At 41.3% G+C, this 17,510-nt stretch overlaps 1 protein-coding gene across 4 annotated transcripts in view; it reads left to right on the forward strand.

The window, feature by feature from the left end:
* Positions 1–17,510, forward strand: part of WDR72 (WD repeat domain 72) — a 311,593-nt gene that overhangs the window by 102,419 nt on the left and 191,664 nt on the right. For all 4 annotated transcript variants that reach the window (XM_083183882.1, XM_083183885.1, XM_083183884.1 and 1 more), the window contains 4 exons: positions 2,694–2,839; positions 3,197–3,290; positions 6,482–6,623; positions 9,487–9,732. In XM_083183882.1, the coding sequence (XP_083040008.1) occupies positions 2,694–2,839; positions 3,197–3,290; positions 6,482–6,623; positions 9,487–9,732 (628 nt within the window). The remainder of the gene's footprint in view (positions 1–2,693; positions 2,840–3,196; positions 3,291–6,481; positions 6,624–9,486; positions 9,733–17,510) is intronic.

Consider the following 17,510-nt stretch of genomic DNA (forward strand, 5'->3'; position numbering starts at 1 on the left):
CATAATAGTGCTGACACCACTTTCACATGAAGACCATTTTACATGTCTCACATCTGGACGCTTTTCTCCCGGAGCTGTTTTTTTCTTAAAGTCTACAAATTTGTTTAAATCATGATGCCATAAGGTGATCCAAGGTGTATTTCATTAGAAATAGCATTAAAACATAGAAATGCAGATTGGCGGCTCGTACCTTATTGGGGGAGGGGGCCGCAGCAGGGGTACCATGATTCAGGCACCCCCCTCTGGCCGCATCAGGACTACCACGATTCAGGCACCCCCCCCCCCCTGTTGCCGCCGCCTCCTGGCGGGGGGGGGGGGTCTGCAGCTAAAAACCGCCACTGGAAATGTATCACAATAACTAAAATATTAACAGTATAACATTTAGCTTGTAGATAATATTATAGGTAGGTCATTAGGTCATTATCAGTTAGATACTGTATGCAGTTTATCATTATAGATTTGTAAAGCTACAAAGGTGTTTAAGTATTAGCATCAGATAACACTTTCTTACTGTACTGTACTGTATGTCTAATACCATTTGAATAAATCATCTCTAATGTGTTTAGTTATAGCTTTAATAATAATTGCAATAATGTGCAGTAATATTCTCCAGCTACCAGATTTTTTATTATGAGAATGCCTTACACATACAGTACTGACACAGAAAGTAGTGATACTGTATCTCGGAGGCACTGAGTGAATGAAGAGGTTCTGTAAACGCCACCCTCCGGAATGCCCCCCCAGGCCCCGAATCTCCTCACTAGCATGCGAAGGGATGTGAACTCAAACATAGGACAAAAATCATTCGATGGTCGTTGACTATCAAATAATTTTTCTCCCCTTCGTCTAATAAAGGTCAATCTAGACTGACTTTTATTCTGGGCACTCTCCGCCGAATTTGCCGTGCCTGCATTCTCAGGGTATCGTCCAGCATTTTTATGGGGATGCCCCTAAAACGCTGGGCGTTCCCATTTAAAGCTGTTTGCTCCAAGGGTTTGCGCATTAACATTGTGGAAGGGGACAAATTCGGCCCCTAAGGGATGGGTCTGAATCGGCCCCTAAATTCTTCTGAATATTTTCTCAGCTGTCATTTTTTGGATAGTTAGGAGATGGCGTTTAAAGGAGCAGGCATATTTTGAGTCTAGTAACACCCAATAACATAAAGAAGGGCTTCACTAACAGTAATTAATTTTCGTACAACAGCATGGCCAAATGTAATTAATTCCATCAGCATTTTCTGAGACTGTTCTCCAGGAAGAATGATGAAATAAAATATTCAAAGATTGAATTGCTGTTTTAATTACAAACTACTGTTTTTGTTTTCTGGATAGTTAATTATGATACATGGTGTGGCATTTTGCTTAGGACAGCAACATCCAATCCTGCGCCTTGGGATCCCTCATCTATGACACCTGATCCTCTCTTAGTATGAGGTTACAGCCTCTGATCATTTATTACTCACCGCCCACACGCAATATCCTTGCAAGTAATTAGAGATGTAAATAGACTTATTAGGGTTAGCTAGTTAACTTATTTTTTTTAATTAATAGGAAATATCAAAATTAGCATACATTTTCTAATTGTATGTATAATAATAACAATTGTTATATATTAAAGTGTTCTTTAAAATCTCAAATGCGACAAATGCAGGGACCCTTCATCTGGAGTCACACACACACACAGCCATACTAGTCCTATTCTGTGCCTCCCAAATGTCCTGATTTTGGCAGGGTGGTGCCTTTTTTTTGGGACTGTCCTGCTGTTCCATCCACAGGCAGCAGTGTCCTGTGGTGTTGGGGGGGGGGGGGGGCAGTTGGGTGCCCTTCTCTCACTCACTGCTCTGCGTATTAGAGCAGTGGTGTATACATGTTGTGCACAAATAAATCCGGAAAACTCATGTCGACCTTTGCATGTGTCAACCATTGCCAAGTCGACATGTTGCCTTTGTCGACATGTTGTCCATGTTGACCTTGTGCATGTCAACTACTGTATATGGTTTCGCTTATTCACTGTCAATCTAGACACTGTCATCAACCTATAACCAGATACCAAGAGGGAAGTTACAGAATGAACAATGCAAAACATTTTCACTCTTCTACTGTACAAACACATACCTAGGCCACTATACTATTAACCATATTTTCGGCTGATAAAAATGGACGAATATTGCAATTAATGATCATTATCGCGGTATCCAATTAATGGCCATTTTTATTGGCTGAAAATGGATTCGATCGGTGAGGGGGGGGGGCGAAAACAATTGGGATCAGGGATAACTGTCCGATCCCATGTGTTTTCGTTCATCCGGTGGCTGGTTATCGGGGATTCGGCACACGAAACATAATACCGATAACAGCGGGAATTGGAGCGAAGGGATGCCGGTATTGGGGCTAATAGGACAGCCCCGGTCAAACTTATTAGCAGCATTGCACTGCTACTTGTAGGATAGCGCCATTAGTCATAAATTACTGCTCTGAAGAAAGGAGACAATGTAAAGTTCTCTACAGTAATAGAAATAGTAATGCAACATGTTTTATTTCTTCAAACTCCTCTAAAGAGGGCTTGTCAACATCTGCATTATTTTTGAAAAATTTACTAATTTCAGACAGTCCTAGTTTTTTATTTCCATTTTGTTGTCATTTGTGCATGATTTTTATGACTTTATGTATGTACTGTATTGCTATTCCCTTTAGGTCTATGATTACTGTGATTTTTCCCTCCTCTGCACTGATGTCTGTAAAGATGGTCAGAGTTTTGGTGGGGGTGAGTTCCTGGCTGCTAACAGACTGATCATCTGGACCGAGGATGGGCACAGCTATATCTACCAGCTGCTGAACAGGTGGGCTCAAATAGGACTGGCATATGATAAATCCAGGTACAAAATAAGCTGTTTGTACGTGTATTGTAGAAAATCCCTGCTTGTCACACTTGATCAAAACCCATAACAAAACCCCTTTGACATTAGAACATTTGGCTTGAGTTTGGCACTCCTCAGTCTTTATGTGAAACAGCAGGACATGAAGAAATAAGATTACCCATGTAGAACTTGATTGGACAGATGGTGCTATGATTTCCAAGAACACAAAAGTAATTAGTTACCATCTTTGTAACTTCTTGCGGTGCTAAGAATTTTAACCCCGTCAGTCACCTTTTGTTTGATGTCATTTTAAAGCCTCATGTTGCTTTATTTCTACAGTGGCCTTCCCAAATCTATATGTCCGGTTGAAGGAGGATTACTTAAAGAAACAATCACTCCGCACTTACTCTGTTCTACAGGCATAAAGGAAAAGGTACATTATTACCAGTATACTGAAAAACAATCACTTATAGCACCACCTTAGCTTAATCACTCTAGTACTGAGAAACCTGTACAACATCATGAGCTATAGATAGATAGATAGATAGATAGATAGATAGAGATATATAGATGTAGATGCTGTTATCACACAACTACTGTATATAGATGACCTTCTGTATGATATAGCAAAACAACTAAATAAAAAACTTAGATGAGTGTTTGTGTATTAAAAAAGAGATGGGTGCAGCAAGTGCAGTGTGGGCCCCTCCTGGACTATGGGGCCTGTGTACACCTCACACACTGCATCCACTGTAAATACACCACTGGTGACACTATGGAAAATTTAATTGAATAGCTGTTTCCACCTTGCCCCAGTACAATGGACTTAAATCAATTTTATACCTTATCTTTAATGCTTTTTAACAATACATTGGGGTACACACACACACATGCGCGCGCACACACACACACACACACACACACACACACTCAAAAGTGACTTTACAGCATTACACCTGTTGATCTTAAAATAAAGCCATACTTACCTATTTTCTTAAATAATGTCATTAGCCAATCCCACCCACCAGTTTGCCTGCTATCCTTTGACACCGCCTTCCCACCTGCTGAGCCTTGACTCAAAGGGGACAGACAGAATGTTGGCAAAAGGGATAAAGCACAGTTCCAGGCCAGATACCTTCTTCCCATAGCACACTGAAGTCTGGCTCTATCAATAGTGTTCCTGGCTGTGTCCTGAGAAAGATACTGAGAATGGCATTGAGAAGTAATATGTTGAAATCCATGTTTATTCATAAATAGTAAAATAGCCAAAATAGCATTGTCTATTATAAAGGGGACATGACCTATCAGAGGCGTGGCCTCACAGGAAGTCCACGATAACATCACTTCGAGATTTCCCAGGATTCCTGGAGATGCTGGGCTTTCAGGGACTCTCCCTGCAATGCTGGCTCCTCATCAGTGATAGCAGCCAGTTGCTGCACAAGAATGTCACAGTGCAGCACCTGGCTCCCAACCACTGAGGAGAAGTCTGCATTTTGGTGTCACCCCCTGTCTGCACACCCCAAGTGATGCCTCTCTGAAAACCAGTTTGTGTATCACTTGCACAGCTGGCCCCTTAAACAAGCCCAGGCCTGGGTGATTAGTACTCCCCTTCATCCTCTCGACACCCCTCTGTCGACTTCTAATTAAAAGCATATAGCAAATATACTATATTATATGGTTTATGTAAAGAAAACTGAGGGATTTATGAAATGGAGGGTTCATTATCTATAAAAAAAGGACAGAGAAAAGTGCATTTGTATATTTTATTATTAAAAGACAAAACATCTCATCTTTTAACCACAAAACTCCCCTTTGGAGGCTTCACACAATTTTCAATTGTGCTCTTAGATAGTTACCAGAGTGGAGCAAGATGAGGGAATGATCGTCTATCTCCTTTAGGAAGCTAATAATGAATGGTGAGGGCTTTTCTTGTAGATAGAGGTTATTTCAAAAGAAGGTCAATGGAATTATTTAACCAAATCCTACTATGATTAAGTCCTACTATTATGCCTCACACAATGTTGAGCCTGCATGAAGGCCATGGGAGAAGGTCCTAAGTAGGTACTGCATGTATGATTGCTTAGTTGTGGTATCAACTAAATGAAGGACAGAATATACACCTCCCACCCTCCAAATTGTAAAGGGGTAAGAAGTCTTGAAAGTCTGGGTTGTGTAAGAAAGTCACACAAAGAGATTTAGGGCATTTAAGTGAACCTTGTGACTAAGGATATTCCATAATGTGTGCAATAAATGGTTGTCACTGATCTCTGGTGGAATATCCTGGTCATATTGGTGGAGAAAACTAATAAGGTTCAAAGGTTGAACAAAGTTCGCTCCAGGCCAGTGCAAATTAATATATCTTTGTCACTTAGCCAGTCACTTAGGTCATACCATTTGTTAATGCTTACTTTTGATACAAGTTATACTGTATCAGCTTTGTATTACATATGTTGTCACAGCCCAGGGTACGTATAACATAGGCTTTAAACGCTAAAGTTCATTTTGCTGTGAGCTTGACTCTTCCCATCTTGGGAAAATGAGCATACTTTTCATATTTCAGCCACAAGTGGAAAGGGATAGCTATAAGAGTCTGGAATGATAGTTGGAGGACTAATGGGCCCCATACATCAGCAATCACAATTTATGGATTTTCAGATATTGTGATATTTTTGCCAGATAAATGGATTTTCAGATCTATCCGACTTTGCCCACACATTACAGATTTTTTCAGTGATCGGCAGTTTTTGCCATCTAAAGATTGCATCTTCATATCTGGAAATTGCCCCAATCGATTGTCATTTCAGCTGTTCATAATGTAAATAGATGAAGACGACGAATTGGGAATGCCCACACATATAAAAAAGATCTGCAGATAATACCAGATTATTAAACATGTTTAAAAACCTGATTAAGCAATCGATTGGCGATTCTGATTGGGATTGCCAAAAGGGGGAGCCCACACATCTAAAATTAATTGTGGCAATCATCTCTATATCTGAAAATTGTCACAATTAATTGCTGATGTATGGGGCCCTTTAGTAAAAAAAAAGCATTTTTGTTTTTTTGCTGCAGAAGGTCAGAAGGTTAAATAAAAATGTGTTGCTTTCAAGAGTCAAAATTGCATGTAAATCATATGGACAACATTTCTCTGCCAAACGATGTGGGTGATCATCTGGTGAATTTTCTACTGCAAAGTCTTGCTACAGTAATTTCACTCTGCTCTAAGGAAAACTCTCCAGAGTCCCTCATTACTGCATGGTCACATGATGATGATGTCATATGCAGGAAGGCCTTCAGATATTGGCCTTATGATAGGTTCCCAAACACCTTGACTATGTATGACAGCCACAGTACTAAATGACAACCAGTGTTGTATATATGTTTAATAAGATTTTTTTCATTTACAGATAACACTCCTGGACCATGTTTATAGACAAATTTAAAAATGAAGGCAATGATTTTACTAAGACAACATGACTACAACAATCATTGTCCTTTCAGGCATGATCAGAAACCTTGGGTTGTAGTAAATAAATCCCATAGACTGCTTTAAATGCAACAGATGTGTATTCTGTATATCAGTTATCATATTTTGATAAAACATTTTCTGATATATTTATACAGAGCTATACATGTACCATGGGATTCATGAATGAGAGGAAAGAGCCATTTTTTAAGATCTTATATTCTGGGGATTCATCTGGCAGACTCAACTTCTGGCATATTCCTGATGTTCCTGTATCACAATGCGACGGCTCCCCAATGGGTAAGACATTGTGTATGACATGATGCAGTATAACATGGTGAACGCGAAACTTGTGAATAACATTGTAAGTGTAATTATGACTACATGTACACCAACAGGTGAGGCTGCATAGTGTAGGAGTCAGCTCCTGTCACAGTGTAGGAGTCAGCTCCGCATACTGACTGATCTTCAGGGGCAGCTGAATCTCAAGAGCCCCGGCAAGATGAATACAGTGTTCTAGGCCACAAGGCCATGTCTCCCACCTGTGAGGTCAGGCCCCTTTTCACCATCGTATGAAGAACAGGCCCCCTAATAACCACTGAATTACCACTGAAATGATAGCTTCCTAATTCATTGTTTTATACAGATATAACTTATGTATATTAATATGCGGATATAGCTTTCTGTTAGGTGACAGAGAAATTACTTTGTTCTAGTTTTAATTATGTGCTCGTTATCTTCTAGTTTTTAAATGACTGGATCAGTTTATTCCAATAGTGCAGGATTTATGATCACATGTTACTCCATAGAGGCTTACGGCAGTACAAACTGTAAATGCAGCGAATAAAGAATTTACTAATTGTACTATTAAATTGCAAAATGATAATGAAATGTGGTGTACATGTAACTATGCAGAAAAGAGCTGGAAACGAGAGCTGCTGAGCTAGGCTGTGCTTGGCAGATTAGCATCTTGGAAGTTCATTTAATAATTGCCTATTCAAAGGATTATGATTGGCGCTATAGGAGTCAATTAATACAAAATTCAATTTAAAAATGTATAACTATCAATAAGATTGAATAGAAGATGCAGCCAAGATAAAGGAATTGCTAACCATTAAGATAATAAAACAAGACGATTCAATATTCTGGCACTGTCTCAGCCCAACATAAATATTAATAAATATAAATAGATTTAAAAACTCTCATTAAAATGAAATAATATTTTCATATGTTAGTAAAAACGAAATAGATCAATAAAAACCTGAGGAGCCCCACTGATATTATGTAGACAGACGATGCCAACTATTCATACAAGTGTTGTGAACAACCGAATTATAAAAGTGGAAGACTTTTTCTACAATAAAGTGCTAACACTGTGTTCACTTTTAAAAACTAGTAAGATGCTATCAGTACTTTGCAGTGCTTTCTGGTGGTTCTCAGGGAACACCCTTTTTTGGTATAATTTTTAAATTCTTATGACTAGTTTGATAAAAAATAATACTAATTTTAGAAATAAAAATTGTATCTGAATTCTTTTCCAGAGGATGGAAGCAAATACAAATCATATATCAACTTGTAACTTTAGGTGAAAAAACACACTGGTACTTTATATAGAACAGTTTGGCAAGACAATGCAAACATCCGAACAGAACCAAATAATGTGAAGGTGTGGTATAGTAGGTCAACAATGTCTAGGTCAGTGGTAGCCAACCACGGTCCTCGAGAGCTACCAACAGTTCACATTTACCAGACAACCTAGCTGCTGCACAGCTGCACTCATTACTAGCTGAAACATTTTCAAAGATCCACAGGTGGAGCTAATTACTTCACTTGTGATTCTGTGAGGAGATCTGGAAAACATTAACTGTTGGTAGCTCTCGAGGACTGGAGTTGGCTACCCCAGGTCTAGGTCAACCACAAAAGATCAATATGCACAAGGTCAACACTGAAATTTTTTTTGGGTCAACCCAGAAAAAGTCACCGAATGAAAAGGTTGACATGCATTTTTCACACTTTATGGACACCTCAGTGCGTGGACCCAAAATTAGTGTACTGTAACCCCTTACAGCCTTGCTTCCTAATCAGAATCCACATGGATGGTAAAGTATGAAAATAATCCTATAAAACCCACATCGACCTTTGGCTTTTGTCGACATTTTCACCATCTTGACCATATATGTGTTGACCATATAGCATCAACCTATTGTCTGTCAGCCATCCTGATACCATAAAGTGACAAAAGAGAACCAGAGGCAGTACTGCCATTGGTGAAGCAAGTATAGTTCCCTGAGGATTAAGGGGCCCACTGATACGCCATTCCTGTCACCCACTGTTTTTCCCTGTCACCCTCTGCCTCTCCCAGTCACTCACAGCCATGTTGCATATTGTGAACTTGGGTTGGTATAAGTGGTGTTTTTTACCTATGGGCTGCAGGGCTGCAGCCCCCCCAGGTAAAATACGCTACTGTTCTCTGCCTAGTGAAGTCAGATGCAGTCTGTGAGACTGCTCTGGCTTCATGTGACTGGCAGTGACTTCCTCTGGAATGCCTCTATATGGGCTGCTGAGTGGCAGCTCATAAAACATGGGTTCCACACATGCGCAGTACAAAGACGATACTGCACATGCGCCAGACCCAGGGCACTGATCATGCCGCTGTGGGCTGCTACAAAAGCAGCCCATAGAGGCTGGGGGCAGCGCATGCGAAGTACCGCAAAAGCTACTGAGCAGGCACCAGCCCTGTGGCGGGGACCAAGACCAGCGGTCGGGAGCAGGAGTGGTGGTAACCAGAAGCACGGCAGCAGTGGCACCAGCTGAGGGGGGGGGGGGGGCATTGTGGAAGTCCCCCTCCTCTGCAGAGGTAGGAGCCGCCACTGGTTGGTATATTTTTGCACCTGGGCACACCACCCATAAATTCTGCCACTGAAGAGAACTATACTCTGAAACCTAGCTGGCATCAAGATTATCAGGTTAACAAATTACATGTCATCAGTGCCTCTGTCTGAAAAAGGAATCTGCAAATATTTGCTTATTGTAAACAACAAAATACATTTAACAGATAAGAAATTCAATACATTGTTATTTTCTAGATAAAATGTTTTATGTCTGTACAATGACTAAACTTTCATTATATTTAGTTATTGATAACTTATTTTTTTTCCATTAGAGATACCACTAAAGGTAACAATGACACTTCAGGAAATGTTTGACAAGCATAAATCAATGTCTGAAGGAATCATAGATCACCTCTGTAATCCCGAGGAAGGAGCGTCATTTTCTGCAATCACGGCATCTCTCTACATCCCCGGCCTTGATAAGTTGGTGTGTGGCTGTGAAGATGGCAACATTGTCATTACATTTGCATTGCATGCTGCCAGGGCAAGACTTCTTCTAGACCACCCGTTACTCAGAGGTAATAATACACTGTGAAGCTGCAAATACCACATACAGTAAAACCACAAAAGTCTCTATAAAATATTACTTTTAAATTCATTCATGTGCTGTACTCAATGCTGTGTTTCGGATGCTGTAGATGCACCTAAGTTGATCTTGCTCCCAGGCCCACCGGGTGTGCTCAAAGTGTATAACATGTCTCCTTAAACACCCCAGTCCCTTTATCTTTCAAAATACTGTAGCACCAGCCAGAAGCATCTACTCTCCACAATAAGCAGCTGAAAGGTCTAACTGTTCCATCTGTCTCTCTCTATCGCTCTTGATGCTGGGTGTCCCTACTTATTAAGGTCTATTGAGAGTATTAGATTCTGATATGAATATCAAGCTACATCTTATTTTTTCTGGTTTACTACTATGTTTAGCAATTTGTCTGACTTGGAGCTCATTTGATTGCTGCTTGCTCTGGCTGCTACCTGGATTACTATCACTTTTTTACTTATTTATTAGTACTTATCTATTTTAAGCTTTTGCCAACAAAACCTGACTGATATTACTTTGGGGGGTTGACTGATGTTCGTATATATTATTATTATTATAATTGTTTATTTATATGGTGCCACAAGTGTTTCTGCAGCCTAACAATACATAAATGAGCAAAAACAAGATAACAATGCCTTACAGCACTAGTGTGGCCAATCCCGGGATCGGGATCGGCGGGATCCCGGGATTTGGCCTAAAAAAGTCCGGGATTTCAATCCCGGGATTGGAGAATCCAATCCCGGGATTTCGGGATTAGACTGCGCATGCGCAGTCTAATGCCGGGCAGCGTCTGAGCACTAGCTCAGACGCTGCCCGGCTGTTCCCGTAACCTGACCCGGCGTGCGGCCTGCGTAGCGTGACAGTAGAGGTCACGCTGCGCAGGCCACCCGTCACCAGTGACCGCCGGCCTGCCTCCGCCTGCCCGCCTCCCGACAGCACGCCGGCCCGCCTCCGCCTGCCAGCCTCGTCTCCGCCGCCCGCCTGCCGTCTTCTATGGAGGTGCACTTGCCGGGAGGCACCGTGCACCTCCAAACCCACTCCCGGCCACCCGCCCGCACCCTAATGTAAGTAGATGTGCGGGTCGGCCGGGGTGGGTACTATGCTAAAAATGGGTTTTTTTTTGCTGGGGATGCCAATCCCGGGATCCCGGGAATCCCGGGATTGAGCATTTTTCAATCCCGGATCCCGGGATTGAAAAAATGCCCCGGGATTGGCATCCCTATACAGCACAAGGCAATTTAGGACAAGTACAAAGTAAATAGAGACAGTTGCATCAGGGGGAAGGCCACTGAAGTAATAATTAGTGTGCCAGAGGTCTAGGGTAAGGTGCCATTAAATTGAGTAAGGAGTAAAAAATAAATGATATATTCGAAGAAAGCACATGAGGAGAGAGGGCCGTGCTTTTGAAAGCTAAAATGTTAAATCCTTGATTTTGATTTTTTTTTGTGATCTGATCTTTGTCTTAGATGTATTTGTGTTGGTTGGCTTTCTTGCCAATGACTGTTACTAAACTGAAAATATGGACAATGCTGTTTTGTTTCCATTATCTGTATTTGTACCATTGTTTATCTTGTACAATATGTAAAAAAAAGATTTTTCAATCAGAATGGCCACACAAGTACTAATCAGGTTTCCTCCGATCATATTTTCTCAAGTCTAACTTCTGTCTGGATCAGGCTGCCAGACAACTCTTTGGGGACCCACAAAATGATCATAGCTTTTAACCCTTTCAATGCCGAAGTTTTTCTGAGAGATCCTCAAAATATTGGCTAAGAATCCCAGCTTCGCTCACAGCGACTGTTTTTTGGGTGCAATATTCAACTAAACTTCAATCAATTGACTTAGCTGTATTTGTATTTATTTATACTGAAAGAACAGTCACTGGACCTTATTCTGGTTGACACGCAAGGCTGAGTATTCAGGTTGGGATCATTTGGTCTACAGCATTATGGTCAACAGTCATTAAGTCAACACCATTAGGTCGACATGTGAAAAGGTCAACATGGGTCTAGGTCGACATGGGAAAAGGTCGACATGGTTATAGGTCGAAAGGTCATTAGTTCGACAGGTCATTAGTTCGACAATGGATAGGTCGACAGTCAAAAGGTCGACATGGGGTTTTTCACTGTGTTTTGACCTTAATGTCAACACAGTCAACTTGGACACAGTTTAAAGTGCACCGCATCCCCTCGCATCGTTCGCTGTGCTCGCGATGTGTCAGGCACGGTCAGGGGCGGATCCAGGATAAAATGACAGGGGGGGCACCATGATAAAAGAGTGTTTAGGTGGGGGAGGGCCAGTGTTAGTGGTGCCAGTGTACATGCTAAGAGAGCGGCAGAGAGAGGGTGGCAATGGGATTAAAAATAGGCCCACCATGGCAACAAAAGTGAAGGATGTAGTTGTGCGCGTACAACACCATATACAACTTCTACACATTATGCTACAAAATACAAGACCCCATTATACTTGCCCCTTACACATGATGCCAAATGGAATGAGCCAAAATTCAAACAATGCCACATGGATTGTGTCAAAATTCACATAATGCCACACGGATTGAGCCAAAATTTACATAATAACACACGGATTGAGCCAAAATTCACAAAATGCCAAATGGATTGAGCCAAAATTCACATAATGCCAAATGGATTGAGCCAAAATTCACATAATGCCACATGGATTGTGTCAAAATTCACATAATGCCACACGGATTGAGCCAAATTCATAAAATGCCATATGGATTGAGCCAAAATTCACATAATGCCACACATATTGAGCCAAAATTCACATAATGCCACACGGATTGAGACAAAATTCACATAATGCCACACGGTTTGAGACAAAATTCACATAATGCCACACGGATTGAGCCAGAATTCACATAATGCCACACAGATTAAGACAAAATTCACAATACGCTTCATAAACAGGGACATTGTCCCCCAAAGGCGCGCATTAAATATTTACACCATGTTAAGCTACACGCCATTATGTCCATTATGTATTATGCCAAACACCATAATGCCTATTAAAAATTATGCTACATACAGTAAGTGCTGCTTATCTACATGCTCATTGCCAAGGGTTCCATGCTCATTGCCAGAGGTTCCATGCTCATTGCCATGTGGTATTACATGCTCATTGCCAATGGGGAATACATGCTCGTGGTAAATGGGGGACAGCCGCCGCCAGGCAGAAGTGATAGCCACTGACAGTGGCAGAGCCTGGCTGTATTCCGAGCACTGCAGGTCCCAGCTATTTGAAATAATACCCATTTCACACCAGAAAATGCATTCCCAGGTTGGCCCCTTTTACACGAGCCTAGTCCCTGCATTTTCTGGTTTGAGGGGGAGAGAAAACCACCCCTCCCCCCCTTTAACCAGTTATCTCATTTAACCGGCTATATCTTAACTAACTGACCCATTTACATGAGACAAGTATCATATTGAAGAACTTTTGAGTGGGCTTTGAATGATTTTGGTCCAGTGAAACTGGAACGTTTGGTTCCAGAGTAATCTGCCCTCAAAGAACATGAACAGCCATGAAATTACATTTCAAAAATAAAAAAATCGATTTACACGCTATATCTCTGGAACCGATTGACCGATATGGACCATCCTGGTATCATATTGAAGGCCCAGCGATTTGAAATTGAATGACATCACAAACCACAAGCTCCTGTGATGTCAGGGGGGGAACTGGCAGCCGTCGGAACCGGGTGGGGGTCGGAATTGACGGGTCCCATATTATCCTATGGGGAAAAAATGTTACAGCTTTGCCAGGCGATATCTCCGGTTCCCGGGGGGCTAGAGACATGGGGCTGGGCTCGTTGGAAAGCTCTGGTCCTCATCTACAAAAAGAATGACAGGGGCACGTGCCCGGGTGCCCCCCCTGAATCCGCCACTGGGCACGGTGCCTCGCTACGCTCGGCACACTATTTTATTCTCCCACCACGCCCTCGTGGATGGTAGGGCATGAAATACTGCCTGCCGGCACATGTCAGCTCAAAAAACCCCATGTCGACCTTTTGACTGTCGACTTAGACACTGTCGAACTAATGACCTGTCGAACTAACGACCTGTCGAACTAATGTCCTTTCGACCTAGAACAATGTCGAACTTTCCCCATGTCAACGTAGACCCATGCCGTCCTTTTCACAATGACGACCTAATGACTGTCGACCATCATGCTGTAGGCCAAATGACCGCTTCCCGAGTATTCGCAGCCTTGCGAGTCCACCAGACGCCGCCCTACGAATGCCGGGTCGCCTGCCCACCTTCGCACGCCGATGTTACTGCATCCCGCCCATAATCATTTACACTCAACAATTAAATCATATTCGCTCATTAATTTTCCTAGAAGTTCCATTATTAAACAGTATAACCCTCATATAGATTTAGAATTAAGGTGTTTATTCTAGTTCATTCTTTCTGACAAAATCCTTCTTAGATGGACAAAACCATTTGCACTGCAGGGGGGCAGATGTAACATGTGCAGAGAGAATTAGATTTGGGTGAGTTTTTTTGTTTCTGTGCAGGGAAAATACTGACTGCATGATTTTACACTGCAATATAGATCTCACTTTGAAGAAAAACCCCACCCAAATCTAATTCTCTCTGCACAACTTACATCTGCCCCACCCGCAGTGCACATGGTTTTGTCCATCTAAGAAGGATTTTGTCAGAAAGAGTGAACTAGAATAACCCCCTAAGTGCTTACATGAAATCAGGATGTCTTTAACCCTTTGAATGCCAAGGGAATTTGACAAAATAGGTGTGAAAATTGCTAAGCAAACATTTTTTTAATACATTTTTTATTGAAACCTTTACATCACAGTACAGTAAGTCATACACATCACTACATACAACATGAATATGCAATGCAGATACAGTACATGTGCATGATGTATGTACATTCATACAAAAATGCAAGCAGTACAAATGCAATATCAAATAGTATTATAAATCTTGTTTAACGTAGAAAAAGCAGATTTATCCTTTCCAAGAGGGTTATGAAAAAGTTACACTATTTTAATACCTATAAACTAAATGATGCAATGTTTCTCTACCATGTTTTCTTAATTTTCAAAACCCAACTAAGTGAACAGAGTTCAACAAGTAATTATATTAAATATTCAAAAACAAACCGGACACAATATGCCGGGTAGGTATGGCACATATATATATACATATGCGCCAAATATATAGAAGATTACGTCTAAAGCACCACACTACATTAAACATCAAGACAAAATATACCCAGCTGATAAGTAATCTAATGATTTATTGGACAATGTAGTGTCCAAAAGTAGGTATAGCTTGAATAATATAAGGAAAACCTGGCTAATTTAAGCATATGGTAATATCGGGATCTGAGTATATGAAGGAAGTAACCTGCAAAATAGTACTTTATAAACAGCTATAATATTTATGGGGGATGTTCCTATGATATATTAAATGTTCGAAGCAAAATATCCTAGACTTAGACAATAAACTTTTCGAGTGTGCCATGGCATTTAAGAGAGGTCATAACAAAGCAGTCAGTCCAACTCAATGTGTAAATAATACTACCTAAGCATTCATGTCACTAGACCAAAACGGCCCTGAAACAAGGACAACATATACCGAAAGGGGCTTGGGGACATAAGGAGCCAATTCCGAATCAGGTTTATCATTTCGGAAGGAAATAAAGTTAAGGGAATTCCATAGTAGGTTGGATTAAATGTGTTGTTGTCAATGAAAGGCTTCTGGTTTTAATCAGGAGAAATCTGCACTGGCAGTTCTTCCATGTTTAAGTATGTATCTTTTGTCATGGGTAAATCTGATGTCTTTGTATTCAAAGGTGTACAAAAGTCTTTATACCCACAATATGTAACAGAGATGGATTTAGGTATGCTTGTGTCAACCATGTGTGTAGAGACAGTGGGTGTAAGGATGTCCCCAGGGCTCACATCCAAACACTCAGCAGTTAGAGGAATTTTGTGTGAAGGTGGGAGTTTCAACACTAGGAGACTGATTATCCAAAGAGACCTCCAAGCGGTCGAAAAGAGATAATATACTATGATTTTTTCGTGATACTTTGGTCGCCAGCATGATCGCAATAACATTGTTACCAATTTTGGGGGTATTGGTACTTTCAATGTTTATGAAGTAAAATCTGTGTGGAAAGCAATATTGAAATATACAGGTAGAAATGCACCAATAATTGTACTTTATATTAGAGTGCAATCAGATTGTTCAACATTATACAGTTAGCCCAGTAGATTACACAGTAGGGGGTGACCAGATTAGGAGGTTTCAGCACTATAAAGTGAAATAACCGTATTATTACCACTAGGCGGAGATATTGTTATGCAGAGTGTACACAATAAACTGCAGTAGTGAAGTAACCAGTTAAAATAACAGATCAGAACAACGTCTATATTAATATTAGCAAATAACTGTAGAAATTATAGTAATTGGAAGATCAAAAAGGTTCTTCTGCAGTTGCAATATCTTCCTCTTGACTGGGCAGTGTATTTAAGAGAACTGACGCTGAGCAAACATTTTTATTCATCCTAAGGATCTGTAATGTTTACCTTGAATAGGAAATACACAACATTTTTAACTTGAATTTATATAACAAATGTTAGCAACATCTCACTCACGGAGATGTTGGCACTCAAAGGGTTAAAACTGAGTTTTGTCTCCCATATGCTTTCCCATGGCTGCTGTTGAAAGATTTAATGGTTATTATCATTAATATTCTTTTGAGTCTCTGCACGGCATACAGTAGATTTTAGGACTGTGCTATTGATCTCTTCCCCAAATGTATGTCCTGGGAGGGTAAAATGTATACTAGGATAGTAAAATAAGAAAGCCCCGTACAGTTAATTTGAGGTGGGGATCAAATAATACCCCTTTTACACCAACGAAAAACCCAGGTCGGACCCAGGTCGGACCCAGGTCAGTGTTGGTGTAAATGGGACCGACCCAGGTCCATTGACACTGGTCTCCTACCCAGGTCCTGACCAGGATTGAACACTGGTCGGACCTGGGTCGTGAGCGGTGTAAATGGTCCCAACCCAGGTCGGGACATCTGGGTAGTGCTGAAAGGATACCAGAAGCATGGGACGCCTTTCTGTAAGTCAGTACCATGCGTTCCACAGTGCATTGCAGCAGCAGAAGACAGCAACCCGTGCGGACAGTGCACACAGGTGGACCTGCCACAACCCTATCTGGCACTAGGATGCAGCACTGTCAGGCAGTAGTGGGACCAAGAGCTGAAAGGAGGAGGGTGTGTGATGTGCCTCCCACTCCAGTGACTCCATTTTTTAAGGGATATATACTCTACCTACAGAAATCATTTATGTTTGTTTTGGGGGGGCTGGGGGGAGGGGTATGGATTGTATGGTCGACCTAAAGATTGTCGACAGTCATAAGGTCGACAGGTGTCTAGGTCGACATGGGATAAGATTGACAGGTCATTAGGTCGACACAAGCATTAGGTCGACATGGTCTAGGTCGACAGTCAAAAGGTCAATATGGGGTTTTTCACTGGTTTTTTTTTATAGTCGACATGGACACAGTTTTAAGTGTCCATGCACTCTGCACACTATTTTATTCCCCCACACTGCTCCAGTGCAGTGATGGCTAACCTTGACACTCCAGCTGTTGTTGAACTACACATCCAAGCATGCCCTGCATCAGTTTTAGTATGGCCAAATAGTAAAACTGTAGCAGGGCATGCTGGGATGTGTAGTTCAATAACAGCTGGAGT

Source organism: Crinia signifera, chromosome 4 (assembly GCF_055691185.1).
Source record: "Crinia signifera chromosome 4, ASM5569118v1, whole genome shotgun sequence".
In the NCBI taxonomy this organism is placed as follows: Eukaryota; Metazoa; Chordata; class Amphibia; order Anura; family Myobatrachidae; genus Crinia; species Crinia signifera.